General features: G+C 51.0%; 1 protein-coding gene across 2 annotated transcripts in view; it reads right to left on the reverse strand.

The window, feature by feature from the left end:
* NSD1 (nuclear receptor binding SET domain protein 1) overlaps positions 1-25,152 on the reverse strand; it is an 81,687-nt gene that overhangs the window by 16,284 nt on the left and 40,251 nt on the right. For both annotated transcript variants that reach the window (XM_054037541.1, XM_054037540.1), the window contains exons 7-20: positions 25,011-25,086; positions 23,485-23,603; positions 17,383-17,526; positions 16,770-16,893; positions 16,328-16,528; positions 14,968-15,147; positions 14,090-14,246; positions 13,526-13,731; positions 12,569-12,681; positions 11,088-11,357; positions 9,352-9,468; positions 5,345-5,486; positions 4,262-4,368; positions 479-683 (exon numbers count right to left, since the gene is read on the reverse strand). In XM_054037541.1, coding sequence (XP_053893516.1) covers positions 479-683; positions 4,262-4,368; positions 5,345-5,486; positions 9,352-9,468; positions 11,088-11,357; positions 12,569-12,681; positions 13,526-13,731; positions 14,090-14,246; positions 14,968-15,147; positions 16,328-16,528; positions 16,770-16,893; positions 17,383-17,526; positions 23,485-23,603; positions 25,011-25,086 — 2,161 coding nt within the window. The remainder of the gene's footprint in view (positions 1-478; positions 684-4,261; positions 4,369-5,344; positions 5,487-9,351; positions 9,469-11,087; positions 11,358-12,568; positions 12,682-13,525; positions 13,732-14,089; positions 14,247-14,967; positions 15,148-16,327; positions 16,529-16,769; positions 16,894-17,382; positions 17,527-23,484; positions 23,604-25,010; positions 25,087-25,152) is intronic.

A 25,152-nucleotide genomic window follows, 5' to 3' on the forward strand; every position in this document is an offset into this window, starting at 1 on the left:
TTGATTGTGGAGTTGTAGCTTTTGGGCCATCTAATAACTCCCACTTTTCATTCACATTTTATTGCCTAAATGTGTTTCTGCTTCCCCAGCTCCCAATTTTGCTCATAATTTTTCTCTGCTCTGGGAAATGAGCCCTTTTGAAGCACCCAGTGTATATATTACTGGTTGGGACTGTTCTCTGTTAGCTCACATTGAATGTCAACAGTTCATGATCACTGGTCCCTAGGTAACCACCAACTTCCAGTCCAGTGATCAACTCAACTTTATTCAACTGAGGTCCAATATAGAATTGCCTCATGGTGGGTGTGATACCTCTGGTGTTGGAAAATTACTATCTATAATTTTTAGAAGCTCCAATTGTGAGTTACTGCTGGTGAGCAGAGAATGTGCTTTCCCCAAGCCAGGCCTAGCAGTGCAGGTCTATACAGCTCCCTTCCCATGAGCACAGCCCAGAGGAGTCGCCCCAGGCATTACTGACCTGCTGGCCGTTTGGTCAAGTTGAGGCAGTCTGCGTGGTACACTTTGGGGCAGCCTGTCTTCTTACACGAAACTACCTGCCCTCCGTCTCCACAGCTGAAGCACTCATCCTCTCGCTCTTTCATGACCTCTGCCTGTGACCTGCGCTTCACCTGCTGCCGTCTTTTGAACTTCTTGGACTTCTCCTCTGTAAGGTTAGGGGGATTCTGCAAGTAAGATCATACAAATTAACACTGGTCTCTGCCCCTTCTCCTTTCTCTCTGCCCCCCCTGGCTGATTTAAGCAAGTGGCACAGGCCATGCTGAAGTATCCTGCTACAGGAGAGCTGCCCATCTAGCACACAACTGTCGTCTCCAAAACAAGGCAACTGGGGATACTCTGCATGTTCAAACAGAGGAAAAATTGGAATGAAACCCAAAGCAGAGTAACAATTCCATTTATACACAGCAGGGCCAAGCCACGTGAATTCCTGGGTTTCACGCCAGACTAACCTTCCTCCGTAGGCGTGGACCCAACCTCGTCTTTTTTTTTTTTGTAAACAAGAATCAAAAACGGATACGTTGGTGATTGAATGACAAACTTCAGGCAGTGAGATTAAACAAATGGAGAGATGTAAGTGTTTTTACACATTAAAGAATTAAAAGTAGATTTGCTTTCATCTTACCCTGAAAAGTATCAAAGCCATGGACAGTGATTCTTGGATGTTCGCCTCCTATTATGTAGTGCATTTTGATACCTCTCATGATACATGCCATGCGTTATGCTGAAGTGAACGTGATGTGAATGGTGCTTTCAACCCCATCTAGGGCAGTGAAAAGCATCCCATTCTGGGAAATAACTGCTTTGCAGAGGATACATACTTAGAAAAACAACATTGCCACTGAAACCTGAGACATACTGGCATCTGACACAGCTGTTTCTAAATGTTTCATGAAACCCACGTTAACTGTCTGTTGCTGCTACCGTATCTGGAAACGGTCTAGAAGCTTTGCACTGAGCGGGCTGGTAAAAATGTGCACTACATTGTATTTCGCAATGGCAAAGTACCACACAAGGGAAATAAGATTGAGGATTACCAGACTAGATGGCTCTCTCTGATGAATGACGCTGATCAGAATTTAACAGAACTCAGACTGACGTATTTCATTATTTGGCTATGTTCTGACACGATGAGTCTCTCCCCTTTTCTGGTGTGACCGCTGGGCTATTACACCAGTTGTAACTGCTCTAGGGACAGTTGCAGCGGTTCCCACTCTTACAAAGCCTTTCCTTTTTCAGCTAACATTTTCCATACTTGGATTTTGCCAAAAGGTGATTGTTTCTGGACAGCTTGACATACCCCTGGGAAGTTGGTGAGTAATGAGAGGATTTATTGACACACATTGTTCCCCACTACAAGAAACCTGACCACCATCGAGGGAATAACTAAAAGACCAGCTGAATTTGAAACTTCAAACTTTAATGTAAATAACCCTCTCGGCCAGATTTTGTCCTGCCCCTGAGCATGGGCATCTGAGGGGGGGGAAGCAGGAGGTGAATGCCATGCAGGGAGTGACTGCACGGAACACAGGGTATTTGAATAGCAAGGGCAGTTGTGAAAGCAGTTATCGCTCTAAGCAAGACCCTGCAATACTCTCTTGCTGTGAAATATACTCCTTGCTAAAGAATTATTCTGCACATTCCAAGGCCTGGTCTACACCTAAAAATTAGATCTAGCTACATTTCTCATGGCTGTGAAAAATTTTGCACCCTGTGCAACACGTAGTTCGGTCATCCAACGTGGCTAGATCGATGTCAGAATTCTCTGTAGCTTAGACACTTCCTACATCAGTGGAAAGGGGAGAGGTGGATTAACTACGTCCAAGGGGAGAGGTGGATTAACCCTTTCTATCGATGTAGGAAGCATCTACGCTACAGAGGCACAGCTGCGGCACTGTAGCCTCTGCAGGGTAGAAGTGGCCTGAGCTCTGACTTTTTTTTTTTTTTTTAAGTTTCCAGCCTTTATGGTTTTAAAGATAGCCTTTAAACCAAACAGAAGGATATGGAACAGCTTCCGTATGAGGAGAGATTAATAAGACTGGGACTTTTCAGCTTGGAAAAGAGACGACTAAGGGGGGATATGATAGAGGTCTATAAAATCATGACTGATGTGGAGAAAGTGAATAAGGAAGTGTTATTTACTTCTCGTAACACAAGAACTAGGGGTCACCAAATGAAATTAATAGTCAGCAAGTTTAAAACAAAGAAAAGGAAGTATTTCTTCACACAACGTAGTCAGTCTGTGGAACTCTTTGCCAAGACTATAACAGGGTTCAAAAAAGAATTCGATAAATTCATAGAGGATAGGTGCATCAATGGCTATTAGCCAGGCTGGGCAGGGATGGTGTCCCTAGCCTCTGTTTGCCAGCAGCTGGGAATGGGCGACAGGGGATGGATCACTTGATGATTCCCTGCTCTGTTCATTCCCTCTGGAGCACCTGGCATGGGCCACTGTCGGAAGACAGGATACTGGGCTAGATGGACCATTGGTCTGATCCAGTATGGCCGTTCTTATGTTCTGTGCTGTCTTCCTGAGTCTGCAGATAGCCTGAAACAATCCCTCTGAGGGAGTGAACGACCTCAGTCATCAGACTGAAATGTTAATTCTGGATCCCAACAATGGCAAGTTAAGTGTCAACACCATTCGCTATTTCACTGCTGATTGTTTTATCAGAAACATCCATAATGTGCTTATCATAAAACTCCAAACCAACCCCTCAGGCCCAAAGCATCAGCTGCTCCCATCCAACTGCCAAAACCTCCAACTTCCCCTGATTTCTATGATGCAGCAAAAATAGGAGGCACACCGGGCACTGAAAACGTGGCGACAGCATGCAATAATCTGAACTGAATATCAGAACAAGTAACCGAGGGGCTCACTGAGACAACTGTGCGATTCAGCTCTCCCGGAATGAGTGGACAAGCTGTGGTTTTCATTGAAACGAGGCTGCTGAAGAATTTCCAATCTGCTACACCACAAGGCCACAAAACCTGGGATCTCGCTACAGCTTGCTGTGGCGAACACAGGGCCTGGCCTGTAAACTTGTGAGGCTTTGGTGGTGCAGCGTCTAACTCAACTCTCAACGGGGCAGTTTCTTGGTTGCAGCACGTACCCACTAACTCCACAGCACTGAGCTTACACGCTGCTTTGGGGAAGCACGTGGAACTACTCAACAGCTGCGTCTCAGACTCTGCTGGCGAAGACTGCGAGCCAGGCCAACTGGCTCTGCATGTTTTCATTAAGAAGTCCCCATCCCAAGCAAACAGTAACATTCAAAGTTAAAAAATTAATTCCTGTTAGTGCCACATTAAAGTTACGAAATCAAGTGCTCAAAAATCAGGACGCTCCAAAAGCTAACGTTTCCCCTCCGATGTTAGCTCATCCCTGATGCATGTACAGTGTGTTTCTGTTCCTATTTTACTAGTAAACTTTCATGTATTATTGCTAAACCCGTGGAGAAAGATACTTATGACTTCTCTTAGTGCAGACAAGCCCTCTGTGTGGGTCCTCTGCTCTGGAATTTGGTTCCTACACTGATTTAACAAAGTCTACGATTCTGTGCTCTGGTAACTTAAAGTGATGTACTTGCATGTTTGCCCATCTCAACCCCAGCAGGATTTTCACAACCACTTTGAAAATACAGTGGCATTTATCATGGCATTTCCGTATCCCTGCAGCAAGCAGACTACTCCAATTCAAAGAGCGCCCTTGGAATAAAAAGAAGCCAGAGAAGGGCTGTCCTACCTTTGGCCGTACTCCTAGGAACCCGCTGCAATTCGGAGCACCACATTTGCAAACTGTCTTTCCATTCCCCAAACATTCCAGGTTGTAGTTGAAAGTCAGCTCAGTCCCTGGTAATAAAATAAATCAGTAGGCAACATCTGGACTGTGACAAACCACACGGCAAAAAGTTCTGCTTCTCCTGCTGAACTGAAGAAACACCAGAACCTACTCACGGCTGGCAGAAATATGTAGGGGCACCAGCTTCTTCCCCCTCCCATAGGGTAGATCTGCACGGATTGGCGACTAGATGTGGACGCCATCACCTGCCACATTCCAGGTTTTGACATTGCATTTGTTTGCTTGCCAGTGGCAACCCAGGAATCATATTGCTGGGCCCTGGGCGATTATAACTGTGCCACTCTGCTCAGGGGCACAGACGCTCACTGAGAAGGGGGAGGTGGAAAGACAGGTAGCAAGGGGAGCTGCTACGGCTCAATGGGGGCTGCGGGAGCTGGAGCCGGGCTGTGACAGGGCATCCCGACAGTTCTTGCCATTCCTAGGGCAGTACCTCAGTATCTGGCTCCCCCTGCCCAGGTGCCCCTGCACCGTCCCCCAGCCTATCCCAGCTAGCAGGGGGGCTTACACTGTGTCCCCGCACACCAGCGCTGGCAGGCCCAGCTGCAATAGTCTGCCGGGAAAGGAGAGCGGTTCCTACCTGCTCTCCAGCGGCCAACCCAATGCTGCGTGCCACTGGAGCTGCTCTGGCCCCTCCTCCAGGTCCCTCGCACCTCTGCCCCCCACCACGCATGCGCATGGAGATGGAAACACACCCGGGCCCCGCTCTTGCCTCCACAAGATATTGGGGGGTGGAAAACACGGGGCAGGTGGTGGAAACATACATCAGCCCCCCCCCCCCCCCCCAATATTTCCATTCCGGGGGCCCTTCGCTAATCCCCCAGTTCTGCCGCTCCCGCCACGCTTGTGTGTTCCACCCTTTGCGTACTGAGGCTTTGCTCCAGACCCTCGCTAGAGACCCTTCCCTTTCCTGCCAGAGGCTCCACACCATCAATAACTCTGGGTCAGCAACAGAACAAGGTCCCTTACCAGCTTTGATATTGACAAGAGCAAAGAGCCCAACCCGTGTATCGCCATTCACGGACCATTTCTGAGTCTCACAGTTGGGCTGGCAGCAATGGTTCATAAATCGAGCGTAATTGCCCTTCGGTCCGGCATCGATGATTCGATCCTAAAATCACAAGGAAAAGCAACTTTTCTAATGCAACGTCTCCTGCTCGAGCCACCCCACAAAGGCCCTGCCCTGCCCCCAAAGCGTGTTACAAAATACTCTCAGTGCTGGCTTTAAGTGCCTGGGTATGTGTTTTACAACGCTCTACCGGCAATACCTTTTACCGTGTGCACTTCTGACACCTGGCAGAAGCCAAACAAGCTTCTGCACTCTGTTGTCCTTTGCTGAGGCTTGCAGGCAAAGTGTAAAATGCAGAGAACTGCCCTTCCCCGACCCCCCGAGCATCTCTTCCTCCAATGGAGATGGAGGCCTCCTAAGGAAAGAGACTGCTGTCTGGCACATCCAGCTTTTCCTTCCTCAGAAGGGTAAAACCCAGAGCTCGTATCGGGCCAGCATGCTACGGCAGGGCATACCAGCACCACTCCTATGCTGCTCTCTTGTGCTCCATAATCATCTTCTTATTTATTATTTGTATCACTGAAGCACCGAGGAGCCCTAGGTGTGGACCTGAACCCCATTGTGTGAGGCGCTGTACAAAGAAAGAGTCACAAGATGGTCGGTCCTGCCCCAATCTATGTATAAGACAAGAAACAACAAATGAATAGACAGCTGGGGGCGTACAAGTAAACAATCAGACAATAATGGTCAACATGACAGGCGGCGGTCTCCGCGCACCGCTAGTCTAACTCTTGCCAACCTTTTTACAGCTGTCACAGCAAAGGAGATTTTCGAGACTGTATCTGCAGGTGGATAATGAGGTAGCTCCTCCCAGGCATGTGGGGCAGCACAGAGGAAAGCACAAGGGAGCTTGCTGGAACATTTAACACGTGGGCAGCGCAGGTCATGGGCCAATCAGAGGTGAGCACTGATGGCTTGATAGTGAATATGAGATGATTGGAAGGTTAGGACAGGCCATGAAGGGCCTTGAAAGCAAAGACAGGCAGCTTGTGTTTGATGCCCTAGAGCAGGGGGAGCCAGTGGAGGGTGGAAAGGGAGATGTGACATGGTCAAGGCCTGTTCTGAATGGGTACGAGCAGGGTAAGGTCGCATTTTTCAAATCCAAAAAGAAGGAGGCTGCAGTAATCGAGAAGACGAGAGCTTGGGATGAGTATTTTAGCTGGACGGATGGCTGGGAAAGGCCGTCTTTTAGGCGCTACACAGAAAGAAACAGCAAGATTTAGACACAGCCTTGATGTGAGGCCCTAGCAAGAGTGCCAAGCCGAAGATGGCACCAGGTTATGGGCCGGAGTGACAGGCAGGATAGGACAGTGTGGTTCACAGTGATAGTTTTCATTTGCCTTCCACGATGCCTGTTGGCGGAGCACTGATCAGGTTGTAACAATCACGCTAATGAACACGGCGTGTCTGTGGTGCAATTACCTCTGCCTACCTTCAGGTTTGGGACTGTGCTTTGGTGCAACAATGTTGGTGAAAAGACCTGAGATGCCACTGAAAGAAAGGAGGCTTCAGGTTCCATCCTGTCAGACCCATGCTGCTATGGGCCAGGTCACCCATCAACACCTAACTGGGGAGCTTGACCTGTGCTTCTAGAGACTCTGACGCCTTTCAGGCTTCTGGGTCAGCTCTGTGCAACTACTGGAAAAGTCGAAGCCCAGGAGGGCTTTTGAGGCGCTCATTCTGGGACCTGATTGCTCATGGAGGCAGGTGCGAGCGCGTCTCAGTCAGGGCCTCGAGACGCCACAAACGAGGCATGCCTGTGCACAGAGACACTGCATGGCTGCAGTTGATAAGCACTTGAAAGCTCCTGAGATACGTCTGCTGTCTCTGAAAGGCAAACGAGAAGGACAGAGAAGCAGGCAAGACAGCACGAGTGCAGAGAATGACCAAAGCCTCTGCTTGGTGCTTTGAATTCAAGTCATGAGGAGCCTCAGAAGCTCAATGATGCACCTAATAGTGGAACAAGGGCAGAGCGCGCTATTGATCCCCTGTGATCAAGGGAGGCCTGGAGCCAGTGGAATCCCCTGCTCCCAAACAGTGCCCTAAGGGTCTGTCTACACTGCAATGTAAGCCCTGGGTTAGCAGAACTTGAGTTAGCAGACTCTGGGTTTGTTAACCTAGGGCTTGAACTCATTTGTAACCCCAGGTTAGGAATTGTTGAAACCCGAGTCCCAACCTGGGGCTCCAGCGTCTACACTGCACTATGTGGGCCCGAGTACAAGCACCAAGCTTCCTAGCACCCTCCCAAAATGTGGCCACTCTAGCCCTTTGCTCTTGGTGCAGTGTGGGAAAACTTGACTGTCCAGAAGCAGTTGGACACCTCTATAGTTGCTCCAAAGACACCTGGAGAATTCGCCTCTGCTGGGGTGGGTATCGCCACAAGCGAACAGGGCACAAGGCCAGGACCTGAGGCTGGAGAGTAGACAAAGGGCGTGAGGGGGGAGGGGAGCAGTGCTGTGAGGTCTGTGAGTTGACAATCAGCAAGTTACCATCCTAGCAGGCTCCTTCTCGGCCCATAGCCAGAAAGGAACTGTGCTCTGGTGAACAGAAGGCAGCCTCAGGATCTTAGCAGGGGTGGCCTGAGACACTTTAGGCTGGATCCATCATGGACCCAGGAACAGAGAGCCATTAAGAGCAGAAATCATATTTAGAGAAACCCTATTGCCTGTCTGCCTATATGGCCTCTGTGACCATCACATCTGAGCACTGGGGAATCGTGGAATGGTAGAATTGGAAGGGACCTCGAGAGGTCAGCTAATCCCGTCCCCTGCACTGAGGCAGGACTAAGTATTATCTCGACCAGCACTTCTCAAACTGGGGTCTGCAAGGGTACTCCAGGGGGTCCGCGGACCCCGCTGATCAACTCCTTCCCCTCCCCTTCTCCCTCCCAGCGCCTCCTGCACAGGGGGAACAGCTGTTCAGCAGGTGCAGCAGGCACTGGAAGGGAGAGGGAGGAGCAGGGACAGAGCGCTTGGGGGAGGGGGCGGGAAAGGGAGGGAAGAGGAGGGGCAGGGCTGGGGCCTTGGGGGAAGGGCCTGGGGCTGAGCAGGGGACTTGGGGGTTAGCAAAAAAATGTAAATTAAAAATGGGGGTCCTCAGGTTGCTAAAGTTTGATAGCCACTGATCTAGCCCATCCCTGACAGCTGTCTGTCCAACCTGCTCTTAAAAATCTCCAGTGATGGAGATTCCACAACCTCCCTGGGCAATCTGTTCCAGTGCTTAACCACCCTGACAGGAACCTTTTCCTAATGTCCAACCTAAACCGCCCTTGCTGCAATTTAAGCCCATTGCTGCTTATCCTGTCCTCAGAGGTTAAGGAGAACAATTTATCACCCTCCTCCCTATAATAATTTTTTACGTACTTGAAGACTTATGTCCCCTCTCAGTCTTCTCTTCTCCTGACTAAACAAACCAAAATTCTTCAGTCTTTCCTCATAGGGCATGTTTTCTAGACCTTTCATCATTTTTGTTGCTCTTCTTTGGACTTTCTCCACATCTTTGCTGAAGTACGGTGCCCAAAACTGGACACAACATTCCAGCTGAGTCCTTATCAGTGCGGAGTAGAGTGGAAGAATTAATTCTTGTGTCTTGCTTTCAACACTCCTGCTAATACACCCCAGAATGATGTTTGCTTTTATTTTTTATGCAACAGTATTATATGGTTTACTCATATTTAGCTTGTGATCCACTATAACCCCAGATCCCTTTCTGCAAGACTCCTTCCTAGGCAGTCATTTCCCACTTTGTATTTATGCAATTAATTATTCCTTCCTAAGTGGAGTACTTTGCATTTGTCCTTATTGAATTTCATCCTATTTATTTCAGACTTCAGAAAGGGGTACAGTACTCTGGAAAGATTAAGAGCCACTGGTCTAAGATACTGGCAAGAGAGAGGCCCATCATGTACCTTGTCCAAAGTCAGCATATAGAAGTTGGTAATATCATGCTCCTGTGCGTAGCGGATTCGTGCCCGACACTCCTCCTCATCAATCAGCTCTCCCACGTATTCGTTAACAAACTCACCCTGCAAAAGAAAAAGTAGCGGGCGGCTGCTCTGGACTTGCTGCTGACGGAAGCAGAACTCTTTGGGGGAGGTGGAGGGGGGCACTTCTGTGCTAACAAAGCTTGCTATCCATTTCCTCTCTGGATACTTTCATTTCATTAAAGACTAGACCCCGGGTACTTTGCAGCACATTTCACCTAGATTCTGCAGCATCTTCATAAATTTCAAAAAATTTATTCCGTAGGACTATTAATAATATAGTCACCCATTACCCCGTTCTATTTGAAAATAAAACATGTAGGGACAGCATAAAGAAAAGTGAATTTGGGTTTAGTGTGTTACAGAATTCCGTACTGACACCTGCTCCATAACCGAATTACAGCTGTCGGTAGAACGGATACACAGCCTGGGTCCTGGAACACAATCAGCAACAAGCTTTGCAACATCGCAGACCACAGGGCACCTGGTTTGAACACTGCTGGCATTTATCCCATGCAGTAAAACCTGTTCAAGAGGCCACCAAACACAGTGAGTACAATGCTACGCCACCTTTACCAAAAGACACCCCCATTTCAGCATCTGAGTTTGGCTGGTTCCTTGTGTGGTGGTTACAGACAGGTTACATGGAAGGTTTTCAGGGATAACCACCTACACTGCATCACGGGCAGCCCACAGAGGCCAGGTCAGGGGCCGAGTTTGGCCTTCCTTTCTCTGGAGACGCCAACCCCACCTTTGCTAGTCTGTTCTGCTGTCTAACAGCCCTTACACATACGTCTCTGTCCTCTATTCAACTTAATAGTTCTCTGCTTTCCTTTGTTGTTTAACACAACCCTCTTTACTATGGAGAAAACCTCTCTGACCAGCAGCAGATCTAGACTTCTGGATTTTAGAAAGATAGGGGTTTGGGAAGTAGGGGGATTCCCCCACATCCAGATATGCTAGCCTCAGCCATCACTACAGCTCTCCCAAAGACATTACCCTTTTTCTGAGGGCTTCCCTAACAGACACTAATTATGACCTGGGTTTCTAAGTAAGATCCCCATGTGAAGAATGCCTGGAGATTCCAGAATGGAAGCTCAGTGCTCCCTGTCTGGGAAATCTCAACCCAGTCTAAGGCCTGCTATCTTAGTGCCCATCACTTTAGTGCAGGGGTTCTCAAACTGGGGGTTGCAACCCCTCAGGGGGTCGCAAAGTTATTACATGGGGGGGGGGGTTCACGAGCTGTCAGCCTCCACCCCAAACCCCGCTTTGCCTCCAGCATTTATAATGGTGTTAAATATATTTAAAAGTGTTTTTAATTTATAAGGAGGGGTCACACTAGGAGGCTTGCTGTGTGAAAGGGGTCACCAGTAAAGAAGTTTGAGAGCCACTGCTTTAGTGTCTGAGGGCCATATAAGCAGATGGACCAAACCATCTTCTAGGCTATCACGGGGAGTATTAGATCCCAAGGCACTTCCCCAGCTAAGCTAGAACATCCCTGCCACCTGGATGAAAGCAGGCCAGGAAACTAAAGTCAGTCATGTCTCTTCTATATGGGCTCCTTTGGTCAGACAATTGAAAGTTATGGAAACCATAGGAAGAGGTCTATTAAGACCGGCTCAGTGTTACCAGAGAGTAAAATGAAGACACATAATGGGTACCTTTTTAATGTCCCTTTTGGCTTGCAAGCCCCAGCCTCGTGCCAGCGTGCGGAAGATTTCTACCTCTGGGTACTGCCTCTTGGAGAAGCACTGGTTCTGACAGCGCTCCCCAGCCGGACAGACCAGGGGATGGCACTCATACAGCAGCATGCGATTGATGCATTCCGAGTCCAGGCCACAGGGGTTTTCATCGCTGTGTTTGCAGTTGCACCGTGGTATCTCAGACAGGTCTGCTGTGAAGATTTGCACCTTGCCCACTGGTCTGTTTACCTTGGAATGTGCACACACAAGGTTAGCTAGCTAGGAACAATCGACGCTGCATTTAACCCCACCCTCTGAGCATACAGGTCACAGTGCATATCAGTTCTAGCAAAGGACTGAAGGCCACACAGGTCTAAGCATATACATAACTTGTAGGCATCCCTCTAATTCCATTCACCCCTAGCCTCTGGCTACACTCAAGAGGTGCAGCTTTACCACTGCCAGTCTGTGGCACGCCCCACGCATCATCCGTGTGAAATAACATGTTCTCCACTCCCTAGAGACAGGCCTTAATGTAGCTTCTCTTTGTGGCCTCTTGGTTTTGAAGAAGTTGCCTCCCAACAGTTCTGTGCCATCCACCACCCCAGACTGCACACCTGTGACAGGTTGCAGGGACTATGCCTGAGCACTGGCAAACAAGCAGTTAACTCCCTACCCAAGTGTGACCAGACAAGGCTGGGGTCTGAAGGCCCATTCTGAAACTCAGAGTTAAGCCAGGAAGCTCTTTAAAAACATCTCTGTGAGGAGGTAGAGGGCAGCACCAGATGGAGAAGAGATTGGCTTGTTTGTAGCACAAGCGGGGCCTTTGACTTGGTTAAAGACAAGGAACTCTGAAAGGCAGGCAATAAAGAGATGCTCTCTTGTGAAAAGCCCTTTGCGGTTCTTTGTACCAACTTGCAATCCCTTCTGAATCCACTCCTCTGCAATGAACACCAGTAGGTTACTCACTGGTAACTAGAGCTGTCCTCCGAATCCCTCAAGACCCACCTCTATCGCAGTGGTTCTCAAACAGTGGGTTGGAACACAACTGCACAAAACTGTGTTTTCCTTCGCCACTGGCTAAACCCACATGGGGGAGAGAGAGACATTTCTGGGACTGTATATGACTGGCCTTTAGCTACGTAAAGATGCCCCGAGATGTCTCAGTAAATCAGAGCACCTCTGGCACTGATGTCCAGCAGTGACAACAGCTGCTACATGAATTCAGGTAGCAGAGGGGACAGATGAAGTGCTTCAATATACTGCTGGAAGCTGAAAACCTTCCTGTCAATCCTCCCTGGGGGTAGCTAATCAGCCTTCAGAGCATGCTCCACAGTGCAGGACTCTGCAAGCAGCAAAGGCATGTCTGTGTGTCTGTAAATATCCTGCACCAACAGCTCCATGCAATGACCCAGGCCTCCCTCTAGCCCCACCAACTGGTGATGATGTGAGGTCCTCACCTTGATATGTTTGTAGGGAGGAGGCTTCTTATCATTCTTTCTGTCTTCCTGCAGCTGCCTCAGTTCTTTCTGTGCCTTCAGCTCTTCAAACCTCACAGCCGCTTCCTGCAAAGCTGAAAGAAAATAGACGCTGTGTTACAAGAAACCCCTTGCGCTAGTGTTGAAGTCAGGTAGCCTGAATATTCTCCATGGCTACGTTTGTGCTCAGATGTTTGTATGCATGTTTCTGAATGGGCAGGCCACACTCCAGTGGCTTGCTACCTTGCCCCAAAGAGAGATGTTCCCCAGGTGGAGTAACAGCACCCCATCGGAGGGGTCACTGAAGAGAGCTACCAGGAACCGAGTTGGAAGCATTAGCAGCCCCACTGAGGGCGGTGGGGGGCGAGGGCGGTATTAGCTCTGCCCCGAGATGCTAGCCTTCCATCACTACTTGTCTCAGACGGTCCCCTCCAGCACAACACACCGCTGCATCCAACACCCACAAGCAGGAATCAGGAAGAGGTAGTTTGGAAAAGGCCAGACTGAAGGGGCACAGAGTAGCTGTAAGGTAGGTGCCTGTGGATTGTTAGTGGCATCCCTTGTCCTTGAGGAGTTGTGTTAGGTGTTTGGTGTATTCTGCTTTACAATATTGTGTGTATATGAATTATTCTCACATTACAGATGGTGAACCTGAGGTGCAGAGTTTGTGGCAGAACGGGAATAAATTGGAATTCAGGAGCTGGGTGTCGCTTGTTACCCTGGCATAAGCTCAGACCTCTGACTATTCTGGGTGGGATCACTTATGGGTATGAGGCACAAATCAGAGATACTCTGCAAGCCTTGCTTCAACCTTGACTATGGGAGGACCATCATTTTTCCACACCATGGATGCCCTTCGTGGGACCATAGAGGAACTGGCCCAAAACAATCTGAGAGCAGACACCTAGTGCCTCCCTAGAGCACGAGGAAATGTGTTACCTTTCTTATAAATGCCATCCACTCCCTTGCCCATCTTGTCCTTGCTGCTCACATCGCCTTCCATGTAGGGAAACACCCGAGCCTGGTGCGTCCAGAGATAATCGTTGGACCCAAAAAACAGCACAGGAAACTCGCCAATGTCATGTTTCATCTTTTGGATATTTACAGGAATAGTTCTAGGATGGCAAATCTCAGCTGGCCACCACCTGTCACAGGGGATAGGGACAGGAAAAGCAGGTCAAAGCTTTGACACCACTGCCCCTAAAAGCTGGCAACAGCGATTTTCCATTCTCTAGAGGCACTGAGAAGGAGAAAAGGAACTTTCCTGGGGCTTCCAGTACTTCACACAAAGCAGCAGTGTTGGGCAAAAGCTTGGCTTGGGGAAGAGGAAAAGAACAGGGAGGAATGGTGCGTTCTACTATCAGGTGCCTACATGGATTTAAAAACAGACCCAGCTGCATTAACATGAGTAGAAACCAGCGCTCTCCAGATCTCCCCAGCATAGTCAGTGCTACACAAGGAAGAGCTTTAACATGGACATCAGTTACATTTATTTTTACCCACCTGTAGCGCCCAACTTTTACCCAGACCACCTCCTTGTAATGTGGTTTCTTGCCAGCTTTGCAGTCGTTACAGTACCAGCTTCCCTCAGGCATCTCGATGTTCAGACACTCGCGGTGGAAAGCAGCTGGACATGACTCGCAGCACAAAAGGCTGCCCCCTGCATCCAGGAGCGATACAGCAGTGAGAGCCACATCACAAAAACACGGGCCCCTATGCTCCCAGAGAGAATCAAACCGCCGGGAAGAGGGACCAGGCTCTTACACAAAGCTCGTTCCATCTGCCCAGCCAGCCGATCTCTCTTCACCTCTCCCATGCAGAGGGCCAGGTCAAGGCTTAGGCACCACTGAAGTCCCTCCAAACAGGATTACAGTAGCCTACAGGCTTTGTACTCCGTACCCGTCACCTCGCTCAGGCCTGGCAGCGATGGCCAGATGCAGCTGAGCCGTCTCTCAGCTCCTGGGGTTCCTGCAGGGAGGTGTTTGCAGGAAGACTAGGTGCAACCACATCTGAAAACAGACTCAGGCTCTTCTGCGGAGCTGGTCCAGGGGCAAAGTCCTTCCATCAAGAATATTCTCTCATTTCCTGCCCTGAGCAACTTCCCCCAGCCTGGATACAGAGACCTGGGAGCACAGCTGTCCAGTGAGTGGAACGGCGGTCTCGAACACAAACAAACCCTAATCCAATGAGGCCTGGTGGCAGCAAGACAAGTACCCTGACCTGGCATTGGACAAGAATGGGGGCCTCAAACTGGCCTGTCCTCAGTAGTTTTATCCTGCTAAGTAGCTGGTTCCTGCATTCTGTCTCTACCCGCATCGCTCCAGCGCAGGCCCTGCCCTGCAGTGCTCACAGTGCACTAGGCAGAGAACAGAGGGTCTCACCTTCTGAGCAGACAAAGCACCAGCTGACATTGACGTGCTCATGGTTTCGGCAGCCCCTCCGTGCAGAGAAGTGATTGGGGCAGATGATGCTGTTGGAGGCGAGGATCACTGTCCCCGCAGCCAGACAGAAATCGTTGGCGTGGTATGCCACTGGACACCGAACACAACGCATCAAGCGACCTTGCGGTGGAAAAGGTTGGACACAGGTAAACACTTGAGGGAAAGTGACAATTATAATTTGCTCCTAGAACTTAGTTTTGTCAATATTCAGGCTTACAACAAACAAAGGGTGAAATGAGTCACTTGGCGAAGAGACACCTTGCCTCTACTTACCCCTTCCCTGTGTTTAAACTAAGAACGGCCTGCCCCAAATGGTGGGTGCTGCGCCCCGTACAGAGGGGCTGGAGAGCAAGTCCATCCTGCACACAGCCTGCAGGACAGGCTCCCAGCACTGCAGCATGGCACCGGCTCACAGCTGGCCCCCCCCGGCTGTCAGGTGGGCATCGGCTCACAGCTGTGATCCCCCCCCCACCCTCCTGCCTTCACGCTGACAGCCCGAGCCCAGATGGGCTGAGTTTCACAGCAGGGAGCCTCCCAGCAGTGAAATGGACATTCTCGCAGAGATGGCGTTATGATATCGGTGTAGTGGGCCACTTGCTGCAGCAGAAGCAGCACTGTGGTGCAGACACTGACATAAATACGTTGATGTACGCTGCCTCATGTCGACCTAACTCTGTAGGGTAGACCAAGCCTCAGTTTTGGCCCAGCTTGGCCAGAGGAGCAGCTGAGACAAACCCGAATGGCACTGCCATCCTGGGCGCCAGGTTGCCACAGCCAGAGTGGGGAGCTGGCCCCAGCCTGAGCATCCACACTGCACTATAAACCTGTGGCTACAATTGCTGGACCCAGGTCTCTCAGCCATGCTAGTGTGTCCGTACTGAACTACACAGACCTTCTGACTCAGGGCTGTGTCCACACTGCAAATGGACAACGAGTGCACGTGAGTTTCAGAGGCACTTGAGCTCTGCCCCCCGCACCCCCAGCAGGGCCCTAGGACCCAGGTCCTGAGTCAGACTGATGGATGTGTGTGTGGATGGAGCAGGGCCAGACTCAGTGTGCAGGGTAGACATACCCCTAGAGAGCAGCAAGTTCACCGGCTGGCACCTTCCCCTGCTGACCAGATTTACACAGCTCACAGAAAATGTCCCACAATGAAAGATTAAAGAACAGGCACTGGGCGGGAGACACCGAGCACTTCAAACTGCTCCCAAATGAAAGATGCTTTGGACGCAGGAAAGGGGCGCCTGCCTTTTTTTCCTGACTAGCCCCAGTAACTGCAGGCACAGAAGGGTTTCTTTACCTTTAGACGCAGAAAGGTTCGCTGGGTTAGCGGCATGACAGGTCATACAGATGTGCAGTGAGCATCGAAAGCCCTTGTTCTGCATGACCGTGGGTGGGTACTTCTGCACACACTCTTCATGGTAGTACTTCCCACACAAGGGGAGCAAGCACCGCCTCACGTCCTCCCCGCTGCTCTTGCACACAAAGCAGGTGTGGACGCCTGGAGGAGAGAACACCGGTCACATGGCGAAAGGGAAGCAGAACTCTCAAAGAAAAAGTTACCACCTCCGGCCAGACTGGCTGGCTCCTTAGGAGCCCCTGGCCTGGCCCGCACAGCTACCCAACCCTCTCCATGCTCTCTGGCCCTGGCCATTTGTCTCATGCCTTCCGCCAATGGCACACTTGAAAGCAGCCCCACGCGACCCCCAGCAAGCGGCCTGCCCTCCCACCCGGCGCCGTACCTGTCGAACACTCATTGCAGATGAACTTGCCCTTCGGCATTTCTGAGAGCCCGAGGCACCGCAGGTGGAAAGCACCACAGCACTGCGCTTCACACAGCAACAACTCCCCCGGCTTCTCACAGATCTGTGTGGGGAGGGAACACAGCGTTACTTCTGGGACAAACCCCTGGCTAGATACACACCAGGCATGCAGCTGGCTGAGACTGTCACAAGAAAACCCTGCCGAAATCCCTTCACGCCAGCTCAGAGTGCCACCGCGACCACTTCTTCCTGAGTCCCCACTGTGGGGCAATGGCTTAAATACATCCCACTTCATTCCCAGCCACCTCGCTCCCACCCCACCGCTGCAGGAGGGACGGGCACTGCAGAGCAGTCATGCCGCATCTACACACAAGGGAGGTGCAAAGTGTCCAGGCAGTGCAAGGCACATGAATAACTGGACAGCCAAGGCTCCGGACAAGAGGGGCCATCACCAGGGATCCGGAGAACATTAGTTAACTCAATCAGATCTGCTTCAAGGTTGCCTTGTTAGACGGGGTATTAGTGTGCTGCATAGCTGCCCACCACCACCGGTAGTGCTGCAAAGGTTCACCCAAAGACCTTAGCTCCCTACCTGACAAACGTTCTCCTTGAGGGCTGCTCCTCCTCCTCGCTCCCCCTGCATCCTTTTGGATGAAGGCACTCCATGGTCATTCTCAGACCCATCCTCATTGAGCTCCTTGGGGCTTGCAGCACTCCCATGGATAGGTATCTCCCCCTTTAGAAAAGAAATCCAGAATTCGGACTGTCAGTATTTCCTGGCCCACCCTCTGGACTGTTAGTTTGGCTATCAAGCACATACAGGTTTTCAGCTGGGCTGCAAGCAGTGCCTCTAACGCTCATCCTGCCCGCAGAGGGCCCTTAATGCCCTGGGGAAAATGCCCTCCGCACTGTTCCACTCTGAGGTTTCATGAGGGAGGAAGCTTTGGTTTGTGCTTTAACCACAGGTATTCAATTTGGCTAGCTTGCTGCCCACGACCCATCTTCATGGGGCTCTCTTTGGATTAATTCTGCTCCAACCTGACCCAATAGAAACACTCAGTTTGGTGCCAGAACAGTCCTGGACTTGCCGATCTGGCCCAGAAAGCTTCCTCAAGGCACTGCGTACACATTCCACTGGATGAGATGCAAATGAGCAGAGCATGGTCAAAGCAACCATTATTTCATTCTGCATGTCAGAGCGCCAGGAACACAGGGACAGTATTTTAACTAGGGCGGTTGGCTGTAGCGATGCTAGAGAACCAGCTTGCTAGTAACTGATCCAGTGGAACTGCGCCAGTGCAGCGAGTCCACCCGAGCCGTCTGGCTTAGGGTGCAGTTCTATTCCGCATCCACGTGCAAGGCTGGATTCTACGGCCAGAAGGGACCCTTCTGGTCATTTCGCTTGGTCTCCTGCACAGCACAGGCCACAGCTGCCAGTGGCACTAAAGCATCTTTCAGAAAAAATCCAATCGTGCTGTAAAGACTTCAAGTGATGAGAATCCAGCACATCCCTCGGTGAGCTAAGTCCACAGTTCCTTGCAAGGTCTGAGATGAGCAGCAGCAGCTTCAGAACTTCCAAAGCAGGTGAGGGAGGTGAGATCTTTTATTGGCCCCACCTGTGTTGGGGAGAGAGACCAGCTTTCGCGCTCACACAGAGCTACTCTTCAAGCCCTGGAAGGAGAGCCTGTCTGCATCTCTGTGGGGAGCTGGCCCCCACACTGCAGCAGCAGACCACAAGGAAAGGAGAGTTCCAATTCTCCTATGGAAGCCAGGTCCCTGGGGCACTGCCTGGGGTTGGGAATGTCCCGTGGGTGCCATGGGGATGAAGGTGTGCATGGCAATACACCAAGTGTGGCAGGGGCCTGGGAGCAAGATGGCAAATGTGCCTGAGATCCTTGAGGGATCTGAGCAATTGGATTCACTGAACTTTGTTGGAGCACAGGTGCATTGCATGTGCCTATCCTGTGCCCATTCCCATCTAGCCCAAAAAGGCTGTCACTCCAAGGTGGGCAAGCCCTAGAGGAGTCCTGTGCCTGGTTCTGACGGGCAATAAGATGGCCTGGCACATGCATCACGCAAGGATTTTTGAGAACTCTGCTCTTTTCAGAAGCAGACAGACTCGCACTCTTCCCACCGCATAGACAGGGAGGTGTCACAGAATCACTGCATACCCGCTGCTCCCCCGGCTCACCAAGCCATACCCTGAGTACATCTGCACACTCAGAAGGCACAGAGTGGTGATCCAGTGTGCATTTGGAAAGCTCAAAGCAAGAGGAAGGTGCTGCTGACATGCCAGGACAGTCAGGAACACGAGGCCCCTCACAGCTGTCTGCTGTATTCTTGCAGCAATCATTCGCAGCCAGACTGAAAAGCAATGCCACCCAAAGCAGTGACTTGCACTTGGTGTGCCAACAAAACGTGAGAGGCTGGGGCCACATCTCTTGTCTGGGCAGAGAAAGCAGCGGGGATGGATTATGTTGAGGTGTGCAAATGTCAGCGTTCCCTGCTGTTAAATACCATTGCTAGGGCTGCAGGTCTGTCATGGTGGTAACAATGTCACAGATACTGTGATTTTTCTGTTCGACGAGGGCTTTTCCTTGTGTCTGTGACTTTACTGAAGCAGGTTTCCCAAATGCTGGGTCGCTGACCTGGTGTGGAGCGGAGGGTGAGCCCCAGGGAGCGAGCAGTAGCTCCTGTCCCATGAGGTTGAACCTGGCTCCCGGCTATGGGAACTGCAACCTGGGGCCTGGGTTGGCAGCGCTGCTCAGGTTTGGTCTGGCCGCCCTCTATGATGACCGAGGCAGCTGGGCCAAATCTGAGTAAGTGGCACTGCAAACTGACATTCAGGGCTGCAGTGCCACTCACTCAAATTTGGCCTGGCTGCTGCTCTGTTATCGTGACCGAGGAATGGCTGGGCCAAACCTGAGAGGGACTGCAACCCCTGCACCAGTGCAATGGCTAGAAGGGGAAGCCAAGCCCAGCCCCGGGGAACAGGAGCTGTTGCTGGAGGGTGAATGCAGGGTGGATTCAATTTCCAGACCTCCTCCCTGGGGCCCTCTCCTCTGCACCAGGCCAGGATTAGGGTTGTGGTGCAGGGGCAGAGGGTGCTGTTGTGGGTGGTCAGTGTCCCCTCAGAAGCGGGGGGGGGGGGGGGGAAAGACAGCGGCAGGGGGAAGGATGCTGGCCTGTTAGGGACTCCCCCAGGAATCTGGACCCTGGGTGGGGCACAATAAAAGACAATATGAAGTTGGTGGGTCACCATGCTAAAAAGTTTGGGAACCACTGTCATAAAGTGGATTGAACTTGAATACTTGAATATAAAGAGCTACAGAGAGTTGACTTTTCCAGCCTGTGACGTCACACACCATTTCCCCAGAACTCTTTGGTTCTTACTACATTTCCCAGGGCTGCTCTGTGATTTTTGATTTAAAAAACACCACGAGAGATCTGCAGCCCTAATCACTGCCTCCTTTGCTAGTGCGTTTCTCCTTGTGTAGATGCCACCGTCACTGCAGACATTTTTAACCTGACAGGAGTTTGCAGGGAGGAGTTCAGGAGCGAAGTAGGGATGCACTGACAGCACACTGAAGTACAGGACAGAGATAAATGGAGCAAACCATGTTTATTAAGCACACAAAAGTGGAAGCTCAGCAGCAACAACAAACTAGATCAAAACCACAATACTACACACCAGGCACTTCTGCGGACGATAGGGTTCGAGTGCATGTCCCAGGGAGCCTGAGCCGCTCTGTCCAGCTCGTTGGCAGGGATAGAATGCCATGGGAATGCACAGGAAGGAACAGCCCAGTATGGCACAGACCAAAATGAGTTGCCACCATCCTGTACTGCAGCACTATACAAGGAGGTGGTATGTTCAGGGCAGATGCAAGGGCCTGTTAATGGGATAATGGCACTAATTGGCTGTGTCTTTGAATGTGCTTTCTCGGGCATTCATTCCCTCTGGAATGCTTGCTCCTGCCTCCTCCTTTCTCTGCCATGAGGGACGTATTACGTCAGAGTCCTCTTCCCCCCACTTGGCTTCTTCTGCCTGGAAGCTGCACATACGAGCAGAGTCCCCTTTGCACATCCCCCCCTGCAGCTCCTTTTGTTCTCCATTTCCCCCCAAGGACTGGTGAGGCGTTTAGCCCCCTGATGTTCTCAGACGCCTGATCCCTCCCTGTAACGAAGAAGAAGAAGAAGAAGAGGGTTAGTAGGTTTACTGATGCTGGAAACCCTTGGAATACCAAGGAATGCAGTAGTTCTGCTTCCTGCTCACTTTGGGATTCCAGTGCCACTCACAGGACCTATCTGAGCAAGCGAGGGCAAGGACTTGGGTTATTCTCCTGGATAACACATGAGGACATGCTCAAGGAGCTGGAGAGGCACCAGGCATTTCCCTGAGGGATCTGGAAATTAGTATTACTCCTGATCTGATTACTCATCTAGCTGGGCAAAGATTACCAGAGACTGCTCTGAAATCTGGGGGGAAATCCTCTCTGCTGGACTGCTGCCCCATGTTTGCAGAGCACTGCGGGCTTTAGATAGGGCCATCACTCCAAACCTGTTGCTCATGGCTGACCTCGAGCAGTCTGCTATCTATAATGCTTATGCCTGCATTTCATGCTTTCAGTGGAAAGCAGAATGAAACAGGTGTGCAGCTAGACAAGAGCAGATAAATGGTGCACTGCTTTGGTGTGGGGCCAACAGAGACAATGTAGCTTGTGTGTGGGACCATGCTGCCCCCGGTGTGGTTTACTGCAGTAGAATGCTCCTGCCAGGACATCTTGTGTATTTCATCTTGTGTATTGACCGAAAAACCCATCCTGCTTGGCTGCCCTTTTGAGTCCAGGCACATGCATGGCTAAGCCAGTCACTGAACACTGAGGGCCTGAGACTTCTGCTCTGGCTTGGAACAATGCTCCTTGCAGCCAAATGTAGAAGGGGTGGCTGAACCTGCTGGAGCGGACCCAGCTGGGCAGGGGGTGGAGTAGGAAGTCGCCATGTGCACAGTGGGAGGGAGACTTCTGCTCTCATGAGTTTGCAACTGAACATTTCTCATAAGAACCAGACACATTGCTGCCGCCCTCCCCCCGCCCCGAGTCTGCCAAACCAGCCCTGGTCAGTGAAAATAAAGAACACCCACATACCTTGTGCAAAGGGCAGGCCTCTCTTCCTGAACCTTCTGCCGCGGTCTCTGCAGCCTACGATTCACTGAAGAGTCCTGGGGAGCCTGAGCATATCCTGGACTTGCCAGCGCTGTCACCCTGCCCTGCCTGGCGCTGTCCACCAGTGCGTCAGGTTTCACAGGCGGGCGAGTGCAGAAAATACAGTCTTGCACGAAAGGGGCAGGTTTCCTCTGCCCCAGAGCAGCTGTTATTCTTCCACACTTTACTGTACTGGACCTTCAGGTGCGTCCATCTCCCCACACTGTGCACCCAAGTGAGGGCTACCCTGCTGGCAAGCCATCTGGACACCCACTCACAGTCCAGGGCACTCTGAATTACAGAGTTCAGCTGTGATGGGATCTCCTTGTCACCCTAGATACTCGCAAGTGTCCAGACATCTCTCTGAGGCCAGATGGCACTATGGCTGCTAGGAGACCTGCTCTGAAACTGGCGTGCTAGAACACACAGCAATCACAAGCAAGTGGAAGCTGGCAGGAAACAGCGCCCAATGAGCTGTACAGGAAACTGTACTCAGAAAACTTGTTCCCAGGCCAGCAGAAACTACCGCAGAAAGGACACCGCTGCCATGACTGGGGCCCGGCGAGGAAGAGGTGGGAGGGCTCCTGCACACCTGTGCTTGCCAGCTCCACTAGCACTGCACAGGGGGGACTGCCACGGCAGGGGACAGCAAAGTGGTTAGCCTTGCTCGGGTGAACAGCTATGAACCACTGGGAGCCATTACAGCAACAGAGTGATAAGAAATGCCGACAACTGGCTCCTGACATACATCCTGAGAACACTGGGTGCTGTTCACGTTGTGCCATTTGAAGTGGGAGGCCCAGAGATGTCCCTCCTCTCCCAGGCCACGTCTTGGTGAGACCTGGCTCATTCCTAAAAGGCAAAATGTGGCTGTCAGAGATACTGTTATGAGCAGTCTCTGGCAGGGTGCTTTCAAAGAGGGAGTGACCCACTGGGGGCAGGGGAAACACCCCAACTCTGACCTCTGGATTGGGGGCAGAATTTTAACAAGGGGTTGCCAGAAAGCAACCAAGAGCCCTGACCTCGCAAATGGCTCTCAGGACCCTCTTCCACAACTCCGCAGCTAATGCTGGAGTGCAGAACGCAGATGAAAGGCGAATGCAATGTATGATAAGTTCGTACGGCTTATCAATAAGCAAGAAGGCAGCATTCCCAGAAGCAGCAGCCAAGGCCTTTCATTTGAACGAAAAACCTTCCAAACTGGCAAAGCAAAACTACCGATGAAATTCTGCTGTCACTGCTTAGAACCGTCGCTCACGGTGAAATTAGCTGAGCAATAGCCCCAAAATTAAGCCCAAGCTTCAGTGGTCCTTAAAAAACAACTGCTAATTGGAAGTGATACATTCCGTTTAAACTCAGAGCAACGCTCTTCTCTCCCAGCTAGCCAATCAAAGCTGCAGAGTTTGTTTTTCAGACGACACTGAGGAAGGAGAGAGGAGGTTAAAGGGTTCCTTGATTAAGTTTGCAACACCTAGGAGGACTGGCAGTACCTCAGAACCGGGAGCTTCCCCCAGTGCATCGTCACTCCTCCCTTTCTTGTAATGTGCTGTGGCTGGGGAGTATCGCTGTCTCTTGCGCTTTCTCGGCTTCTCAGGGAGTCTGTCAGGAGCTGATGGGAGAGACACATGTCAAGACAATGGAGAAATAACGGTTCTCCTGGCCACGAGCAGTGCAGTGAATCCTGCAGCTCAGGCTGGGAAGCTCCGAACTCGTCCCACTGCACGAACAGATAATGAGGCCAGGCCCAGTACAAGCCTGCAGGCAATGCCTTGGAATGCAATTCCCAAATGGCTGTACTGGTGACACCACCTGTTCCTGCAGCCCCTCACAGGGGCATGGACCTGGGAAATGGGGATTCAGATTGAGTTTTTCTGCTGCCATGCCAAAACCAAACAAAGCCATTCCTGCTCTCGCTGAGACCCCAGCGGGGAAGCACTGCAAGAGGTTTAGAGATTTTGAAGTTATTAATCCAAATGCTGATCAATTGTCCCTCTTCCCCAAGTGTTGCAACTCAAACTTCCTTGACTTTGGCTCAAGGGAGGGAAAAAGTGCAATACAACTGCAAAATTCTCTGCTGGCAGACCGGCCCCCGCTGAGCCTGGTGCAGGGCTCCCTGGGGAACAAGGCCCCCACAACAGCCACAAGAGACGCACTCAGTAACACCCTCACTTTGGGCCAATGGCTAGGGGTGTGAATCCCACACTGGGCCTTGGCCTGCAGGGGCACTGAGCAGTAGAAACGCTGCCTTCCATGGAAGGTGTTTGTGTTCTGTGTCTCCACCGCCCACAGGAAAGGGAAGATTCACTGCCATCTTTTGATAAATGAAAGCAATCAAATTGGGAGTCCAGGGCATTACTCCTTCGGTCGCTGCCCAGGCAGCGTGAGAGCGATTACTGAGCGCACAATATCCACCGTCCGTATTCAGTCACAGCAGTGTGTAACGTGCTGACTTGGCACCTGCATGGTGAAAAAGCCAATCTGGTGCCACAGGCCACCGTCTTTGGGGGGGCATGGAAATTCCCACTGCCTCCTCCCTTCCAGAATACAGGGCTTTCAAAACTGGCTTTCAGGAGAGACAGAAATCCCTAAATTTCAGTACCCCAAAAAACTCTTCATCAGTAACAACTTGGCAGAACCTCAGGAAAAAAACTGCACTGAGAAACCTCCATCTGAACAAGCCAAAAGCACCCATCTAACCCCAGCCCCACCCAGACCAGTGCTCTGCATACGGAGTGCCACTCACAGCTGTACCGTGCTCTCTTCACCAATTTCACACTTTACAGAGCTTACGGGGGGGTTGGGGAGGGCACAACTCTGAACAAATCATTCAGTTCTCCTGAGAGGTAAGTGCCCTCTGTAGACCCTGACTGGGCGCCACACACACACACACACACACACACATGCTCTTCTGCCACAGGCACTAACGAACGTGGTTTGCCAAGAGCCCTGGCACACACCACCCCAGGAATGGCACCAGGAGCTCCTTGCTTCATTGCAGATGCCTAGTGTTTCCTACCTTCTCCGAGATCCAAAAACTGGGGTGTGGCATAAAATTCAGAAAGGTCACTCTCCAGAGGGCCAGCATCAAAACACTGGGAATAAACAAGATTGAAACAATTTACCAATTGCATTCAGATACGAGCAAGGAGATGTGTTTT

Source organism: Malaclemys terrapin, chromosome 8 (genome assembly GCF_027887155.1).
Source record: "Malaclemys terrapin pileata isolate rMalTer1 chromosome 8, rMalTer1.hap1, whole genome shotgun sequence".
NCBI classification, from domain to species: domain Eukaryota; kingdom Metazoa; phylum Chordata; order Testudines; family Emydidae; genus Malaclemys; species Malaclemys terrapin.